Source organism: Mandrillus leucophaeus, unplaced genomic scaffold, assembly GCF_000951045.1.
Source record: "Mandrillus leucophaeus isolate KB7577 unplaced genomic scaffold, Mleu.le_1.0 Scaffold316, whole genome shotgun sequence".
Taxonomy (NCBI): Eukaryota; Metazoa; Chordata; class Mammalia; order Primates; family Cercopithecidae; genus Mandrillus; species Mandrillus leucophaeus.
Window position 1 is genome coordinate 3,571,692 of NW_012103321.1, and position 19,108 is coordinate 3,590,799.

The following is a 19,108-nucleotide window of genomic DNA, read 5'->3' on the forward strand; positions in this document are numbered from 1 at the left end:
CGGGAGATGTCCCTGCGCTCAGTAACCTGCAGCTGCCCAGCCGCGTGGACGGCATGGTGGGCGACGACCCGTACAACCCCTACAAGTACTCTGACGACAACCCTTATTACAACTACTACGATACTTATGAAAGGCCCAGACCTGGGGGCAGGTACCGGCCCGGATACGGCACTGGCTACTTCCAGTACGGTAAGTACCCCCAAGTCCGCTGGAACCACCCGTGCACCTGGTCCCCAGCTATGTGGCTTCTCGACGTGGCTGCCTGGGCGCGGCGGGCCCCGGTCCTCGCAGATCCAATCCCTCCCCCAACGCGCCTGCAGTGGCAGCCCTGGAATCTAGTGCAAACCGCGCGTCTGGCCCCTCCTGCTTCCTTTTCACATTGCTTTGCAGCCCCGGGAGTCCCCAGTTCTCTTGCTGCCCCCTGCTCCACTCTGCAGTCCCGGTGGGCGAAGGGTGAGGAGTAAGGGACCTAGAGGGGTAGGGAGTTGGAGCGGGGGGCGCCGGGTTGTTTCACTGCTGCGCCCGTCGCCTGCTGACGTTTAGGTCTCCCAGACCTGGTGGCCGACCCCTACTACATCCAGGCGTCCACGTACGTGCAGAAGATGTCCATGTACAACCTGAGATGCGCCGCGGAGGAAAACTGCCTGGCCAGGTACGGGCTGAGATAGTCTGAGGCCCCGCTCCCCGGTCTTCCTTCAGGGGGCGCTCTGGTGCCTGCTTCTGACTGCTGCTGTTCCGCGCAGACAAGTGTTAGGAAGTGGGACAAGAGCTGGGAAGTGGGACGTGACCTCCTGGGCATGCTGACCTGGACGGAGAGTTAATATTTTGAAGATTTCTGTGGGTTCTGTCTCAAACTGCAGCACGAATCAGAGAGGTGGCGCAAACCCTTATCCTGGAGACTGAAGTCTCATGCTCTTTTTCCAAGATACTTAAACTTGGGAGTCGATTGTTTCCAATCACTTTTCATAAAACAACTATACAGTAATTCAAAACATTGATTGTAATGAAGGGTGTGTTAATACCCCCTTAAAAGAATGGGGGCAAATTTGCCATCGTAGCCTCATTGGTAAAGACTAAGTTTTTCTCTTTTGTTTGAGACCACGATGAACTTGGTTGTTTCGGTATTACTTCAGCCAGAATAAGACCATGAGCAAGAGCTTTGTTCTTCCACTGTTCTAAAATAAAAGAGTAACTCTGAGATTGGGGTTCTCTGAGTTTACTGCTAGGAAACAGCAGAGGGAGCAAAATATGTTTTAATAAAAATTTAATCAAAAATGTAAAGTGTAAAATAAGGTCATCAATACCATCTGAACATATAGCCACACTAAATATATTAGTAGGAACACAGTAATGTTTATTTGTACATTTCTTCTACTTTGACCCTTTACAATTGTCAGGCTAAAGGAAGTGAAGACATCCAAGCTCATTTTCATTCCTGAGTCTTGCATCACTCACACCATTGAACTCCCTATGATGTTTTTACAGTACTGCCATTGTTTTGGGGTAGTGAAGTTACAAAATTATTAATTTAAATCTGGGTATGCTCTTCTAGAGTTATTTCCTCAGTTTGCAACTTATTAACTATTTTGAAAGTTTTGCTAAATTTGAAGTTCGTAATATCTGTGAATTATTTTTTATTGGAGGATTATTTCCACTTCAGTTTCACTCGTTCATATGATCAAACTTGAATTGATTCAAACTTGAATTGATTCTAGACATAAAGTTTACTTCTGACATTTAGATTTTTAATGCTTATTTATTACGTTTTTACTGTTAAAATCTGTGGATTTCCATAGTTGTTATTCATTCACTTATTCACCAAATATTCATTGAGCTCTGACTGCTCCAAGACTGTTCTAGGAGCTTTTCAGCAATGAACCAAATAAACTAAATGCCCTGGCCTCTTGGAACTGATAGTCTAGCTGGGGAAGGAGGATTGTCACTACTATATAATGGAGGTTTTATTTGTAGTTTTGTCTTTAGTTAATATTCTATGAATATAATAATTTTTCTTTTTTCAAAATCACAGTACGGCATACAGGGCAGATGTCAGAGATTATGATCACAGGGTGCTGCTCAGATTTCCCCAAAGAGTGAAAAACCAAGGGACATCAGATTTCTTACCCAGCCGACCAAGATATTCCTGGGAATGGCATAGTTGTCACCAGTAAGTAAATGGGCCTCCTGGGTACTTTTGAGTTGCTTTTCAATTTTCGGGTGATTTTTGACATCACAAATGCAAGTCTTATTTCTTACCTAAAAGGAGAAAATTGCTATTATTTATATTTTGATTTTTTCTCTATGCAATTTGACATAACCCATCTACTACATGATCCTGTTATCTTTTGAAATAGAAAATCTGAAGCCCAGCTTATTAAAGCTGTTGATAGGATACAGCAATTGACTTCAATAAAATTTACTCCAATGCATTACAGATAGAATTTCTTTAAAAGTCCATTACAGCCAAGATCATCTACAGTTAGTTAGCATTAAATAGCCTTTCATAAAGACCACACGTTTTTTATCACAAGGATTCAGAAACCATTCTCAAAGAAAGATGTAGATGATACACTCCCTAAGCTCAAAAAGACCTGTATCAAACCCAGGGTGGTTGCCTGTTCTATCCTAAATTTAAGGAGTTTTACATAAGGTAATTCTATCATTTGCCTTAGTAACTTGCCTGGGTGTTAATTGTCAGGAAATCCTGATGTGTAGCCTTAAACTTACTTCCTGAAATCCAAGCCAGTCCTCGTTGTTTTTCCTTATGTGGGAAGATGAACAGCTCAGCACCTTCTGTTTAATGAAATGACAAAAGTAGATATAAGTCACCCAATTTCCTGATAAAATAGGAATACTTTATTTCTAAATAAAAGTGTATACTATTTAAATAATAATGGTGGATAAAACATGCCATGATTTCTCCTTTGCGTTTCACTAATGATTTTAAATATGTGAGAACTCAATTTTTTTTAAAATCTCATAGAAACCTTGAAAAAGTAATGTGCTGCTATTTGGAATGAAACATCAGCAGTGGCAGCCAAGAGGAATACACTAGAGAACACATGGCAAGTTTCACTTCAGAACAGATAATTTATTGTCCATTTCTCTGTAATATTCAAAGACAAAACAGGGTGCAATAAGAGAGCAAAATAATGAACTAAGTCTTTTGTCCTAGTAGCAAAGTTAAACCTTGCAATTTTGATAGATTTATGTCCTGGGGGGCGGTAGGGGGGGAAACCCTAGCATGAATCTCTCTTTTAGAAGATAAATTTGGTCTCAATTTTAATGTGAAAACAAATTTGTGAAGCCATGGGGGAAGTCATTTAATATCTTCATTGCTTTCTCTGTATGTAACTGACCACCATCTTTTTGTTTTGTGGGACGTTAGACATTACCACAGTATGGATGAGTTTAGCCACTATGACCTGCTTGATGCCAACACCCAGAGGAGAGTGGCTGAAGGCCACAAAGCAAGTTTCTGTCTTGAAGACACATCCTGTGACTATGGCTACCACAGGCGATTTGCATGTACTGCACACACACAGGTATGTTGGCACCCTGAAATCTGGAACCTCAAGCCTCAGAGAGAAACAGGTCATCTACCATTAGTTAGCATTAAATAGCATTTCATAAAGAACACACATTTTTATCAAAAGGATACAGAGACTTTTCTCAAAGAAAACTGAAGATGATATACCCCATGAGTCTAGTATTTTCTTTCCTCTCACCTCTCTTTTGTAAAGCATTCAATTTGAGGTCCACGTTGTCAAGATGGAAAATAATTGGGAAAAGGAAAATGACGGCTTGATGATCCAAATTACTTTTGAAATATTTCCCATTATGCATATAGCCCCTATTCATGATCACAGGTCAGTGTGGGTCCTTGTTATGTTCCACAATGAAGAACAGAAAATTACTCTCTGAAAAAGTCTGAATAGTCAACAACATATGCACCCATTCTGTATTCCTTAACTGGCTTAGTAAAAAAGATATCTCTGTTTTTTTCACCTGTGAAACCATTCCTTCCTTCTGTTTTATGCTGGAAATAGAATAGTGATTGGGGTTAGTAAATGAAGGAGAAATGCATTTCTTTGAAAGCACTTTAAAAAGTTGTCTCTTTTAATAATGCAAATTAGAGCAGAAGGACACCATTTCTTTCTCCACACGTATATATTTAAATCTACAGTATAATTGATGTCAGATGTTGTTGGGATGGATTTTTCTAAAGTAGTGCTGAACTAAGCAGTTTGTGTGTTTTATCATAGGAAAATGCGTGTCAGTTAAAAGCTATGTCAGTATTTCCATATGAAACCCTAATTTGTAAAAGGACATTATAATTTGACTCCCGCCCAGATCTTGGCAAAGGGTAGTGAATGTACATAACTCAGGGTACAAAGGGATCAGCAGTTGGCATCTTGGGAAGCAAATTCCAGGGCTGTGGCAGGAAGCTGTTTGGTGACCTAAATGTTACCATTGCTTTTTTCTCTGAGCTTAGAACATCATAGCAATTGGAGGGGGAAAGGTTAACTTCTACATGCCTCGGGACAGTATTTATTTAAGAAAGAAGAAATGTAACTTACCCACACATTATTCATGTGTGTATATAGAGATTCCCTTTTCAGTGATCTGCAAGTCCTGTGCAAGGGACCTAGAGTTTATTCGCCCCATTTATACAAAGAGGCACTCTGGACAGCTCACTCTGAAATATTTGAAGCTGGGATTGTAGACATTATAGCACTTCTCGTCCCCCACTTCTTTGGGGTAACCCCATTTCATTTTATATGGTAGCTTTCTTGTTAATCATCTTCCATATATGTTCTTTTTAACCGTTATTCACCAAATCTTGCATTGAGTGATTTATATATTTGATTTTTTTTTCATTAGACCAATTTCTCTTTCACATGGCTTCATTTAAAGGAAAAAATAATCTCTCAATCACCCAGTGATGACTTAGATTAGTTTTACTGAATGTTGCTTAAATGTATTCAAGCATAAAACTAGGTATAACTTCTTTAGATTTATACTTGTATATATTAATAACTCCTGCATTCTGAGATAAAAATTTACATATTAAATATATACAAAACTAAAACAGCTGCATTCACTTATTAATTTAATGTAACAAATAGCATGTATTGCTAAAACTCAAATTGCTGATTTAGAGAGTCTCAGCTAACATTCTACATTTAATCTGTTTTTATATTTTGACTTTGCCTACATGAAATGCCTGTTTGCCTTAGTAACTCTAGTTTTTGTTTGCCTGTACAAATAAGCAAAGCTTATACTTAAATTCTGTCAGCTGATGAATTCTAGAGTGCCAATTTTGGCATTTTTAAAGGTCTTTTGTCTATTTGAAGGCAAGATAAGCATTGAAGCATTGTTTAAACCCATCTTAAATGAATATCTAATCCAACGAATCCTTTACAATGTCATGAACATTGTGGTAGTAGTAGAAGTAATAGCTAACACTTATTGAGTATGTATTATATGCTAGAATCAGAATTGTATGCTGGAATCAGACCAAAAATCCTTCATTTTGTATTGACTACTCAACATACTGTTAAGTGATGTATGGATCAAGGTAGGAATCTAGACGATAACAATAGAATATGAGTCTCACTGCTGCAACACTGACCCTTCTGAGTTTGACCTGTCTGTGCTATTGTGTGCTGTATGACAGCACAATTCTCCCCTGCTCTTCCCAAAACAAGCTATAGCTAAACCAGCATTGGCAGAGCATGCCAAGGTGATTTTACTCTCTCTTGGGTAACCAAAGTGATCTTAAACAGCAAAGCAATATTGGTTGCTAGAATTGAGTGACAGTATTGAGTTAAAGTGAATCTAGCACGTACTTTTAAATTTAAATTATTGTTAGAATGAAAATACAAGTTAAAACATTTTGTGAAGAACTAATGGAATCAAGAATATACCTACAGACTCCAATCTGAGGAAACTTCTCCAGACTATAACATTCTTAAAAGCAAGGATTGTATTTGTTGTATTTTTCTCCTCCCATCCTATAAAAGGCACTCATTTACTTATTGATGTGAATGTTTTAGCAAGTGGAGTGATGTGGCATTCATCAGTTTAGTCATGCATTTACCCCTTCAACAAAATATGTCATGTTTCAGTGACTGTATGAGAAAGAGTATAGTGTGGTAGTTAAGAACAGGGACTCTGGACCTTGATTATCTAGACTCAAAACCAGCTTAGCCACTTACTAGCTGGATACCCTTCGGTAAGTTATTTTATCTTAGTGTGCCTCAGTTTTCTCATCTATAAATGGAGATAGTAATAGCACCTCATGTAGTTGTGAAAATTAAATTTTCGTGTGTGTGTGTGTGGATATATATACACACACACACACACACACATATATATCTTAAAATGTTTACAATTGTTCCTGCCACATACTATTTAATAAATGTTAGTTATTCAAAGATGCAACATAGACTCCACCCTTAGGGAACTTGCAACCTCTGGTTAGCTATATTCTTACATAGCATGATTATAATGCAGAGCAAAAAGGGATAAATACTATAAAAGCTACCCACAATAAAAAGTATCATGGCTGTTCAAAGTACAAGAAGGTAATTTCCAAAAGGGGAAATTGAGGAGGATTTCACTGAGAAAAGGACATTTGAGCTAAGTTAATTATTATGTGCCCTTTATTCTTGAACTGTTAAAATTCTAGAATTTTGGTAGAGAACTATTTTGTTCCTTCAGATTGCATTTATCTCTGGTGATATATGACACTTTTAAGAAGTGAGATGTACTACTACTTATATTAGTCCTATATCTTTTTTAGCTGGAGGTGCTATAAGGCTGAGTAATAAATACTTCTCAAGGGAGATGAAATATAAGTATAGTTTTATGTCAGACTCTTGTAAGTACTAACTCAAAATTTAATTTGCAAATAATAGCATATTATTTAGCATAGCCCGACCATATACCATCATGTAAAATTTTGTATGTTGTTTCTTTTAGGGATTGAGTCCTGGCTGTTACGATACTTACGGTGCAGACATAGACTGCCAGTGGATTGATATTACAGATGTAAAACCTGGAAACTATATCCTAAAGGTGAAGACCTTTGAAAATATATCATGTATTTATATTGCAGATCAATAGGCCTTCCTTTCTGGATTCAAATGTTAAATAATCATGGTATTGGAAGCAATTATACATCCTCAAACTATTTCTAAACAATCTAATCTAATCTAATCTAATCTAATCTAATCTAATCTAATCTAATCTAATCTGTCTTATTTTAAAGAACTTCAGGGGGAAATACGCAGTCTCCTTCCATAGTATCTCCAGAGTTTAACCACTTAAGTTAAAAATCCCTTCCCTGCTTGATTTAGCTAAGTCCCTCATTAACAATTTCCTTATTGTAGCCCTATGGAAAAAAAAATACTGAGGAACTCTAACACAAATGCTGTGTGTATTGTCCAGGTCAGTGTAAACCCCAGCTACCTGGTTCCTGAATCTGACTATACCAACAATGTTGTGCGCTGTGACATTCGCTACACAGGACATCATGCGTATGCCTCAGGCTGCACAATTTCACCGTAAGTGTTATTTGCTTAGCTAAGTAATTGTCACAAATAATTTTTGTTCATGCTCAAACATTATACATGGAATGTATCTGTTTCTACTACTACAGCAGCTTTCTTGTAAGCAGACCAAAGGCAGAAAATGTTATGCGGTCTGATTTTCTTTTTTCTTTTTTCTTTTCTTTTTTTTTTTTTAATAATGGAAGGCAAAGGAGAATGTACTAAGGTTTTTAGTTTTCAGGAGAAGCTTACTTTGCAGGAGAAGACATAAACAGACCACAGTGTTTACCCAGAAGGCATTTGTGAAGGCCCAATACATCAAATTGCTCAGTATGCAAAGTGGGTGAGCTTGTAGAAGCCTCAGTAGTTGCTTCCTGCCCCTTCCTCACAGTCCCTGAAAAAATTGCTAGGATTCTTCAAAGTACATTTTGAAAACCACTGCCATAAAGTAAGCAACTGAAGAAATCAACCCCCCTGGTCTGTACAAATTAAGATGTCATATATTTGAGTTCTAGAACCATGGATACTAGGAAAATACTCTGCAAAAGATTGAGGTATGTGGAGGTTTCTTTATAATATTCCTTCTCCTGAGACTCTTCTTTGAATGGAATCTTGAAAGATATCTATTCACAGGGAGGTGCTTTGATGAAAATAATGAAAGAAAGTTGGGTAGGTTTGCCTGCGTGCCTGTCTGTCCTGCCCCATCTCCTTAAGCACTACCTCCCCAAGTGTTGCTGGGTGCTAGATTATAATTACATATGCCTCTTGAGTTATGGCTTCCCAACAATGAGAATACTATTTCCATTGGAATGATACTCAACACTCAATAGCTTTGCTTTGTCACTGGGGAACCACCAGTGCCACTGGATCATACAGACAGGTGTAGTAGAGCTCTACTAGAAACTCATAATTAATAGAAATTTCTGCCTGATACAAAACCCAGGACTTTATACATAAAGAAGCAGAGACTGTGCTTTACAAGTGTTGTCACAGCATTAGAGATAGATGAAGCCTATGATAGCAAAAGAATAGCACTGAAAAAATAGTCACATACATTATTGTGAACATGCCCACAGCACAGAAAACCTGGCAGGTTTTATGGCCCATATTGTGTGGAGTTGGTTATAGTATAACTAACCCCTGCCCCCCACCGCCAGAACACCTGTATAATTTAAGCTAAAATAATTTGCACTTAAATGAACAGATTAATTTTTCTTAATTTTTATAATTCCTTAATTTATTCATTCATTCTCCATTTATTTATTCATTTGCACTCTCATTTTTGTACTGTTTGTTGATGCCCTGAACCAGATATTACTGAATAATGCAAACATAAATAGGACTACTAATCTCTATACTGCTGTAGCCTTATTACACTATTTTCAGTTAATTACTTAGGAATTTCTTTGTTTAATGTCTGTCTCCTGCTCCAGTCAGTGATGGCTGGGATCTAGTCTCTTGTCCACTGTTATATACCCGTTGTCAGGTACAGTCTGCCACCTTGCAGCCTCTCACTCACTGCTTAATGAATTTCTTTCTCAAATAATTTGAGTAAAGGCATTTTGAGTAGAGGAAGTGAGAGAATTACACATATAACTGTAATAGAGATAACAATATGAAAAGTTTCATGAGGGGTAAAATAAAATGTGGTGGGATCAGAAGGACCTTTGTTATAAGTTTGGTAACTCCCAAGTATGTCTTACTGACTTCCCACTAGAAATAGGCCTGGAGAGGTCTGTTCCATAGAATGTCTCTTGCTTTTAATCAGTAGATTCCATTGAATTGGATATTGCCAGATATTTAGAAGAAATAAAAATTGTTGTATTGCTCCAGCAATATGATTGTACCAGAGGGATTCCTGATGTGGTCACTCATATAGAGTTGATTTTTTTTTCCGCTAGTTATTACTGAGTGTAACAAACTTCAAGAGTGGTTGAAGTTGGAATGTTTATAACCAATATAGATAAGATGAAAATATGAAAAAGTGAAATTACTCATACTTAGTGATCATAATAAAATATCATACTTATTCTGAGTGGAAATATTGGGGAAAGTATAGAATATTTGAGAAAAAAACCCCACACCTTCAGGATAATAATGCTCGCTTCTTATATTCTGACTTTCACATCAGGCCTTCCTTCCTAGGAATCAGAGTTCAGAGAGAGGAGAGGTGTCTTTGGGCTGAGTTTCAGGAGTGACTTTAGGATACATTTGAATTGGGCCTTGAAGTCTGAGGGATGCACTGGGGAGCATTAAGGAAAGGAAGCCCAGGGCAAGTCAGCATCACAGGCAACTTGCATGGCAGGAGGAAACTGCAGGGCATGTTTGGAAAAACAAGTCTTCTAGTTTGGCTAAAGCATAAATTTCGTGGAGTTAGGAGTTGGACAGAAAGGATGGAAAAGTAAGTTGGGGCCAGATGGAAGAGAGCCCTGAAGAGCAGGCTAAAATTTATTCTGGAGGCAATGGGAGGCTGAAGCTTTTTGAGCAGGAAGTGTAACTTGCCTAAGGCCCTCAGGTCATTCTGGTGGCTGTGTAAACAGCAGTGAGTGTCACTCTGAAGACATATCATTTATCAGTTCACTGATTTCTTTTCCTGCCAGATATTTAAGAGCATTCTGTTGATGTGTAAAAGCCACCCAGTAAATAGGTGTGTGCTGTTAATGTACCCTCTCTCCTTCATTTTCCTCATTGAAACAAAATGTATGGACAAGGTGACTCTGAGCCTCCTTTCAGTTATAAAATACTGTGTAAGTTTTTTTTTTATTTTTCTCATCACAGAATTTACTGTTTGGAAATTGATAGCTTATGATTTGGCATAAGTGCATTTTTACTTCCTTACATGAAGATCTATGATCGCATTTAAATACAGCAATATTTGATTGATCTTTTGGTCCAGTTTCTGCCTATTAATGTATTATTCTATATCCAAAGTCATGCTGGAGAAGGACTAATTCAAGATGGAGCAGAGGCCTTGACTCTGCTTCTTGGTGGATGTGCCACCCTTGTTCCATGGAATGAATTCCCCTGGTCAGGGCTGCTGGTGCCAGAAGTCCTGCTGTACTCTTGAGTGTTTCAGAACTGGTTTCTTGCCACTAAATGTGAAGAGTGTAGGCATTGGGCATCTCTGCTGTTGACATAGTCACTTTCTTCAAACCATTATTAAAATGGTATACTACTGCATAATTTCACAACATGATTGCTGCTTAGATGGAGGGAAACTGTTGCATAAAGTTTTTAAAAGGTTGACTTTAAATTTGTCTATTGTACTCATTCATTATATTATAAGGTTAATAATTTGTCTTATTTTGTCTTCCTAATCTAGGTATTAGAAAGCAAGGCAAAACTCCCAATGGATAAATCAGTGCCTGGTGTTCTGAAGTGGGAAAAAATAGATTAACTTCAGTAGGATTCATGTATTTTGAAAAAGAGAACAGAAAACAACAAAAGAAATTTTGTTTGGACTGTTTTCAATAACAAAGCACATAACTGGATTTTGAACACTTAAGTCATCATTACTTGGGAAATTTTTAATGTTTATTATTTACATCACTTTGTGAATTATCAGTGTTTCAATTCTGTAATTACATATTTGACTCTTTCAAAGAAATCCAAATTTCTCATGTTCCTTTTGAAATTATAGTGCAAAAGGGTCAGTATTATTTAAGTGAATGAGCCAAAATGACTTTGAAGTGAAACTTTTCTAACGTGCTGGAACTTTAGTGAAACATAATAATAATGGGTTTATATATGTCATAGCATAGATGAATTTAGAAACAATGTTCCTACTGTTTAAATACATATGGACACATCTGGTGCTGAGAAAGAAACAAACACATTACCATTGGTGTCAAGAAATATTACTATATAGCAGAGACATGGCAATACATGTATTCAGATAGTTACATCCCTATATAAAAATTATGTTTACATTTTAAAAATAAGTAGATAACTTTCTTTCTTTCAAATGCACAATTTCATTTTGACTTGAGTCAACTTTTGTTTTGGAACAAATAAGTAAGGGAGCTGCCCAATTCCTGTCTGATATTTCTTGAGGCTGCCCTCTATCATTTCATCTTTCCCATGGGCAGAGAGGTTGTAAGTGGGATTCTTAATATCACCATTCTTGGGACTGCTATATGTAAGGCAGCCATGAAACTGGGAAGTCATTTTGATGACTGATGTGATACATCCAGAGATAATATGCATTTAAACATATTAAAATATTTGCCAAAGATACAATTTTCTTGCTCACATAAAATCATACAAACAAGTCCCCCCCAAACCACAACTGTCTCTCAAATAACTTAAAAAAATTTAAAAACATTTTAGGATTTTTCAACTTTTCTAGATTTTAAAAAGATGTTCAGCTATTAAAGAGAGGATTGCTAAAAATTTTATATTATCTAGAACACAGGAACATCATCCTGTGTTCTATTCAGGCTTATTCAGGAATCAGTCACACATGTGTGTGTGTCTGAGATATAGTCTAAATTAGCAAAGCTCATAGTATTACATACTTGAGGGGTTGGTGAACAAAGGAAAAAGATACTTTCTGCAAAACCGAGGATCATGCTGCGTAATGAGACAGGTGTGATTGCATTTTAAACTGTGAAACCATGTGCCATAATAGAATTTTGAGATTTTCGCTTTTTCCTAAATTCAAGAAAATGAAATTACACTTTTAAGTTAGTGGTGCTTAAGCAGAATTTTTCCTACATTAACCAGTATTAAAATCTCAAGTAAGACTTTCCAGTGCCAGAACACGTTAGGTGGAATTTTAAAAGTGCATCGGCATCCTGTATTACATATCATAGAATTGTAAAGTCAACATCAATTACTAGTAATCATTCTGCACTCACTGGGTGCATAGCATGGTTAGAGGGGCTAGAGATGGACAGTCATCAGCTGGCGGATATAGCGGTACATATGATCCTTATCCACCAGGGCACACGCTTACCAGTAGACAATACAGACAGAGCTTTTGTTGAGCTAGTAACTGAGCTATGGAATAGCTTCTTTGATGTACCTCTTTGCCTTAAATTGCTTTTTAGTTCCAAGATTGTAGAATGATCCTTTCAAATTGTAATCTTTTCTAATGGAGATATTTTAATATACTTGCTTTCTTAAAAAACAAAAAAAAACTACTGTCAGTATTAATACTGAGCCAGACTGGCATCTACAGATTTCAGATCTATCATTTTATTGATCCTTAAGCTTGTATGAAAAACTAGGCAATATCATCATGGATATATAGGAGAAGACATATTCACAATCATTCATTGGGCCTTTTATCTGTCTATCCATTCATCATCATTTGAAGGCCTAATATATGCCAGGTACTCACATGCTATGCATTGAGACATAAAAAAGACTGTCTCTAACCTCAATAAGTATTAAAAATCCCATTATTACCCAGAAGGTTCATCTTATTTTATTTTTAGGAAATAAAATTACATGTCTATAAAATTTCAATTTTAAGCACTATTGTTTTTCATGACCATAATTTATTTTTAAAAATAAATTAAAGGTTAACTATATGCATGTGTGTATTTCTAATAATTAAAAATGTGTTCAATCCCTGAAATGTCTGCCTTTGAAATATAACACCTACTATTTGGTTAATTTTGACAATTTTTTTTTCAATTAGGAAGCTAAAGATACTACTTTATTCCTTATGTGAACTTTCATTCCCCTCCTGGCACCTCTAAACACACCCAAGTAACTCACAAGTACTGATTTAACACTCAGTATTTTTGAACTTCTTTGAATTATTTTGAATTTTGAATCTCTTCTCTGAATAACTGCCAAAACTCAAAGATAATGATTAGTTGATGGAGGTTATCAATTAATAAAATAAAGAACACAGTCCAGTCTTACCAAACTCTAAATACATTTTAAAAAATAGGAACTGGCAATGATAAAAAGAATGCTGAGTACTGACAGGAGATTGGCTTTTACACTAAAAAAAAAAAAAAAAAAAAAAAACCAGAAAACGGACTAAATAGGAACATAATTTTGGAGTTTATGAGTCAGTTTACAATATGCCATATTAGTAATCTCATAATGATTCAGACCACAGTCTGGGTTAAAGATGTCTTGACCTCTGAGGCTAGCACTCAGTCTTCCAACAGTAGCATAACATATATGAGTATACAACTTGCCTATTTCCAGAAAATCTGTATATTTTTATAGAATAACTTTATTTACAATTTCTATCATCCAATTACTCACTAGACATTATCTGTAGTAACTTTTTTCGGAATATTCAGATGCTAGAAGAAATGCAATTCACAAAAACTTTCCTGGCACTGAGAGTTAATCTTTAGCAGATTGCATGAAAATACTGAATTCCTGGTAAGGAGATACTTTGTTTATAAAATAATGTGTTTTGATACCAGTCAGTGTATTAACTGCTAACTAAAAAGTACCCTTTTTTCTATATATATTTTTTCTTTTGAACTCATATTCACAATCAATATATTGAATCAGTGAGTTAAGTCTCATTCCTAGCTACCAAAATTCCTGGGCCACTTTTAAACACTAAACATTTCATTTATCCTCTAACCTGAGATGGTGCTGAATTATTTAAATCTGAATGTAAGATGCATTAAATCTTAGCTGATGGTATATAAACATTTAATTAATATAAAACTGCTTGCTATAAACTAAGTAACATGTCATTTGGTGTTATGTTTTTAATGAAGTTTTAGCTTCCCCCAAAGTTTTCAGGAATGTTATTTGTAAGACATTTGTAACTTTTTTGAAGAACTCTTATTTTAAATGCTCAGACATTGGCTTTATATTCTTTGCATTCTCATATTCTTTTATTACACATCTATACTATGATTGCAAGATTTTATAAAAATGCCTTGAATAAATGATTTCAAGTGTCTATAGTAGTCATTTGTTGTTATATAAATAAATCATCTGAAGTTCATTTTAGGTTAAAATGTTATAAGTCATGGATATGGTTGGTAGTTTTTCTTAATTGCCTTTTGTATTCACAAGTTGTTTAATAAGATCACATGACTGGAAATTTGTCTATGATGGATAAAAATTTAGCTGATGTTTTGTGTAGACACTGTGGTCATACATAAACTTTTATCACCATTACCAACTACTTATAAGGACACACAGCAGGCATTACAAGAACAATCACACTGCTTTAATTAGGGTTTACAAGAAATATATCTGACTATAGATGTAAACACACACATATGTACATATTTGTTTAGGGAATACATCTAACTCTAGCTATAAACTATTTACGTAAAGAGATACGTTGCTGTCATAGTAATTCGTATTTAAACCTGCATCAGATTAGCCAGAAATCTCGCAACCTGAGAGGGCAAACAGGCCCAAACTTTGGGCAAGTGTTTTTGGGGAACAACTCACAAAATTAACCCACAAAAGCAATTCATCCTTAAGGAGTCTTGCAGGTAAAACAGATGTAGACTTGTGGCTGGCAATTTGCAGATTCGAGTTGCAGAATAACAGTGATACTTAAAACCACAAATTTCCTGTTTCTATCTCCTGCTCAAGGCAAAGCATCATCATTGCAAAGATGATTTCCCTTGTCTCATCAGTGTACAGTGTTTCAAGCAGTGTTCGTTAATTAGCTCAGTAACCAAAGATAGCAGTGTGTAGATCTTTCCTTTTTGTCTGAAAACTTGTCTGTCTTTATGTGACTCATTTGTTAATATTTCTACTCCTTACCACAGATGTTACTAGAGGATTAACACACAGGTTGAATAAATCACTAATCATAGCAATTTGTAGCTTAAAATCAGAGGCCTTTCCCCATACTTCTTTTTAATTTGAAGAGTAAATAATATTTACATAGAATTAGGAGAATATTGATTTCCTAAAACATGTACTAAAGAGTTCCAGTTTCACAAGATACTCAAAAAGGATCCAATATTAAGTAAGTATGGGAAATGTTATCTTTCCCATATTTTGGGAGATTCACAATACTTTTTAGCATACATAAGTATCTGAGAAATCCTGCGGCAAAGAAACCACTTCGTTATCTAGTGTTTCTTAAATTGTTTTGTCACAAGTCTTTTTTTAAAATAGCTCTCACTATCCTAGTATACAATTTTTGTTGGAAAACTCTGGGATACACCAACTTAAGTAATTTTAAATTTGTAGAAATGAGATCATTTGCAAAGTATTTAAAATAAATGTGGCAGCATTTGAGCTATAGGACACAAGGATACTGGATATCCAAAACTCACTAATTTACTGCCTGCCTCACTTTCTAAAAACTACAGAACATGGTTAAATAAGACCTTTTCAGTAGAAAGGATTATTTAACTCTCTAAATCATGTTCTATTTTAGAAAAAAATATAGGTTTTTCCTATTTGTTAGATAACTTGAATGCTTTTAGGTAGCACTTATTAAAATCTCTTCCCTCACAAATCTTAGTTGTTTATAACACTAGAGTGAAACAATCATTTTCTTCATGGTTCATTCAGTTTGTATACTTAAAAGTATATTATGCGTAACTGCATAACTTAATTTTCAATTAAAGTTTTGTACTTCCCATTGTGGGCAGAGAAAAATGGGATTGGAAATAAATGGCTTGGAAGAATGTATTCATATATTTATAATTTGCTACCAATAACTTGTTTGTTTCTTAATTATGTGAAGTAGCCACAGACTTTGGAGAGAGAAAAAAAATAGAGCTATACAACCAAAAAGAGAACCATTAAAACAATTACCAAGAATATGCCTGTGTCACTGTTAGAAACAATATCGCCAGTTCTCAATTTATATACCAAATCAAACCAGAGCTCCTGACACAATTGTGTAAGTAGGGGCTAAAGACAAATTTAATGATAGAGCCTGATAAGAGATCATTCATTTTTAAAAAATGAACCAAATAATATTGGGTCTTCATTATATATGTCTTTAGTGACTTAATGCACGAATCTTGAGTCTGACAATTTGGAGCCAATATTACCAGCTAGTCATTTGCAAACTGATGAGCTAAACCCTTGCCATGCAGCTAATATTGGAGTCAAGAATTTTCAATTATTATTTTTGACATTATTTTTTAGAATGATGGTATTAGAAAAAAACCTTTTAAACTGATTTATAGTTGGGTTAGTGCTGGGGCTAAGATTCTTGAATAAAAAACAACCTGGTAGCTGCGATCACTTCACGTTTGTGTTAGGATTCTAGTTTCTGCTGACAGGCATATATCTTAAGCTTGCCTGGTCAAAAGAGGAATTTTGGGTTCATGTAACCAAAGGACAAGGGTGGAGTTTGCTGTAGGAGCAGATGGAATCAGGAAATCAAACACCAGCAAGATCACATTCTTGCTGCCCATTCTCTGTTTCTTTGTGAATCAACTTTATTTTCTTGGTTTAATTGAGGTTTCATGAAGATGCAACCCTGGTTGCCTGGAGACCGGGGTACATGTGTACACAGCTTATTGACCAGAAAAAAGTGGCGTGAACCTGTGCTCCAATTTGAAAAGCTCAGGGGAAGGAATTTCATAGGCTCAGTTTGTGTCATTTACCAATCCTTGATCCAATTGTTGTAGATACTATAGCTGATATAAATCGAGTCAATTGCTCTTATTTTATTAATCACTGAAGTCAAAAAGGTGAGGTCAAGTAAGAGGATGCTTCAATCCAAATCACATGACTGCATTTTGGCGTATGTGTGGGTATGATGGGAAGGTGGAGAAAAGGAAAATGACGCCCCAGACGGGGGTGAGTTATTATGGATATTGCCAATGAGAAAATTACCAGGACCATCAAGCCATCATGTTTATGTCCAGAAAAAAGATTAATAAAATCAACATCTACATCATCCAACTCAAACTCTTTTCTTCCAGGCTGCTCACCTACCTGATTTCTGTTGAGAACCCCCTTACTCATAGTATCTAAGGCCTGACTTTCTCTCCAGACAGAACTAATGCCACCATCTTCTCCACTTCTGTGTTACTTGCCTCCATTGGCAGGTCTAACTAGCCTGCTCATTCCCACCTCATCTTCTGTGTTTCATGAAGTCTTAGTAGGGCATTTTAGGGGGAAAACCCATTCTTACAATTGAGAGAAGATCCAAGTTCCTTCTTATTCAACAAGTCACACTGGAGTTCCAAAAAGGAGGGTCAAGGCAAACAGAAAAAGAATAAGAGCAAGAAAGAACCATTCTTTCAAACTTTTGCTTCTACAACTGCTACTCTTTCCCACTGACCACCTTCACCATCCCTGTATCCTGTTCTTTGTCTTTGACCATTAGTGCGAGTCTCCCTCTGGAAGGAACACATTAGCATACATTGCACTCTTTACTTCTGTTGGTTATAGTGTACTCTTAACACATTTACAGACACTATAGAATGAGTGCAGTCCAATGGCCAGGTAGAGGGGAAGGGAAAACTTCAGAGAATAGTGCAGCAAAATACCCATGTTCTTCAAGAACTGCAGGGGTCATGGGAAGCTTGAATGAGAGAAACAAGTAGTCAGCTATATCCATCCCTCTCCCAATATTATCTCTTACTACTCTCACCATTCCTTTTAATTAGGGGTATAGAAAAATTTACATGTAGTTTTTTGCTGGGGTAAAGTGGGAGATGTGTGCAGGAGTGACAACTCATCCCAGGCGTTCCTAAACCTGAGTCCGAGAATATCTGTGACTGCATTAAATTTGCATTGCAGATCAGAGATGTAAGGGGATGAGGTCAGAGGGATGGGATAAAAAACACATACATGGTACAGTTTCCTCACTAATTTAGGCAACCTGCTCTCTGGGAAATAACAGACCTCCAACCTCAAGAAAATAACTTTCTCCAAGGTCTAGACTGACCAGAGATGCCTTTTAGTCCACAGGGAGTTACCCTGTTATTCTTTCAGAGTTTGAGAAGGCTTGTCAGGAGTGAGTCTCACAAAGCCTTGTTGCCTCATCCCCTACCATTTTCTCTGGGGGAATACTTCTGAGTAAAAGAGACTTGGAAAAAAACTACATATTCTTCTTTTCTCTGTCCTCATGTATAGGGTTTCACAATTTAACTACAGGGGACCCTCTGGCATTCTTTCTATGTCAATGACCTGGCAACACGAGGCCAGTGGGAGTGCTTTAACCTCAATGTTGGTCTCATTTGAATTTTCCAGAAAAACCTAAGAATTGGATTTTGCCCATCAGTATGTTTTAGATCTTCATCCTGGTTTCACTGAAATAATTTTAGTTGGTTAGCATAAATAAATAATGCTCATTTCACTGAGGTACCATGCTACCAGTGCTTCACAAACACCATCAGTTCACAGAATCACAAATTTACCACTATTTTGGGGCTTTACCTAAAAAATATTAAATCAAATGCCCCTATAAACATGAAAGACCGAGTTTTTACAATGTAGTCCCATATAAAATAACAATGGACAATATCTTTAGAAGCTAGTTAAGGGGAAGTGTGTTAGCTTTTGTGAGAGAGCCCAGATATATAACGATAGATATTAAATATTTAATGAATTGTTACTAGGTTCTAGACATAGGCCTTTATACACATACACACACACACACACACACACACACACACACA

At 36.4% G+C, this 19,108-nt stretch overlaps 1 protein-coding gene across 2 annotated transcripts; it reads left to right on the forward strand.

Annotated features, from left to right (window-relative positions):
- LOX (lysyl oxidase) lies at positions 1-13,811 on the forward strand. Of its 2 annotated transcripts, XM_011987790.1 has the most exons (7): positions 1-189; positions 544-652; positions 2,030-2,167; positions 3,389-3,545; positions 6,988-7,083; positions 7,456-7,571; positions 10,879-13,140. In XM_011987790.1, the coding sequence occupies exons 1-7, from the start codon at positions 54-56 to the stop codon at positions 10,883-10,885; spliced, it is 759 nt and encodes a 252-aa protein (XP_011843180.1). In that variant the 5' UTR covers positions 1-53; the 3' UTR covers positions 10,886-13,140. The 2 variants fall into 2 exon arrangements, with proteins under 2 accessions (XP_011843180.1, XP_011843181.1); XM_011987791.1 differs by lacking the exon at positions 1-189 and having other exon boundaries at positions 322-652; positions 10,879-13,811.
- The last annotated feature ends 5,297 nt before the right edge of the window (positions 13,812-19,108 follow it).

Excerpts from the sequence above, each read along its gene's own strand:
- LOX (XM_011987790.1), top strand. The coding sequence starts at position 54 with ATGGTGGGCGACGACCCGTACAACCCCTACAAGTACTCTGACGACAAC. Across the intron at positions 2,168-3,388 it reads GAATGGCATAGTTGTCACCA|ACATTACCACAGTATGGATG; the intron begins GTAAGTAAATGG and ends GTGGGACGTTAG. Across the intron at positions 3,546-6,987 it reads CATGTACTGCACACACACAG|GGATTGAGTCCTGGCTGTTA; the intron begins GTATGTTGGCAC and ends TGTTTCTTTTAG.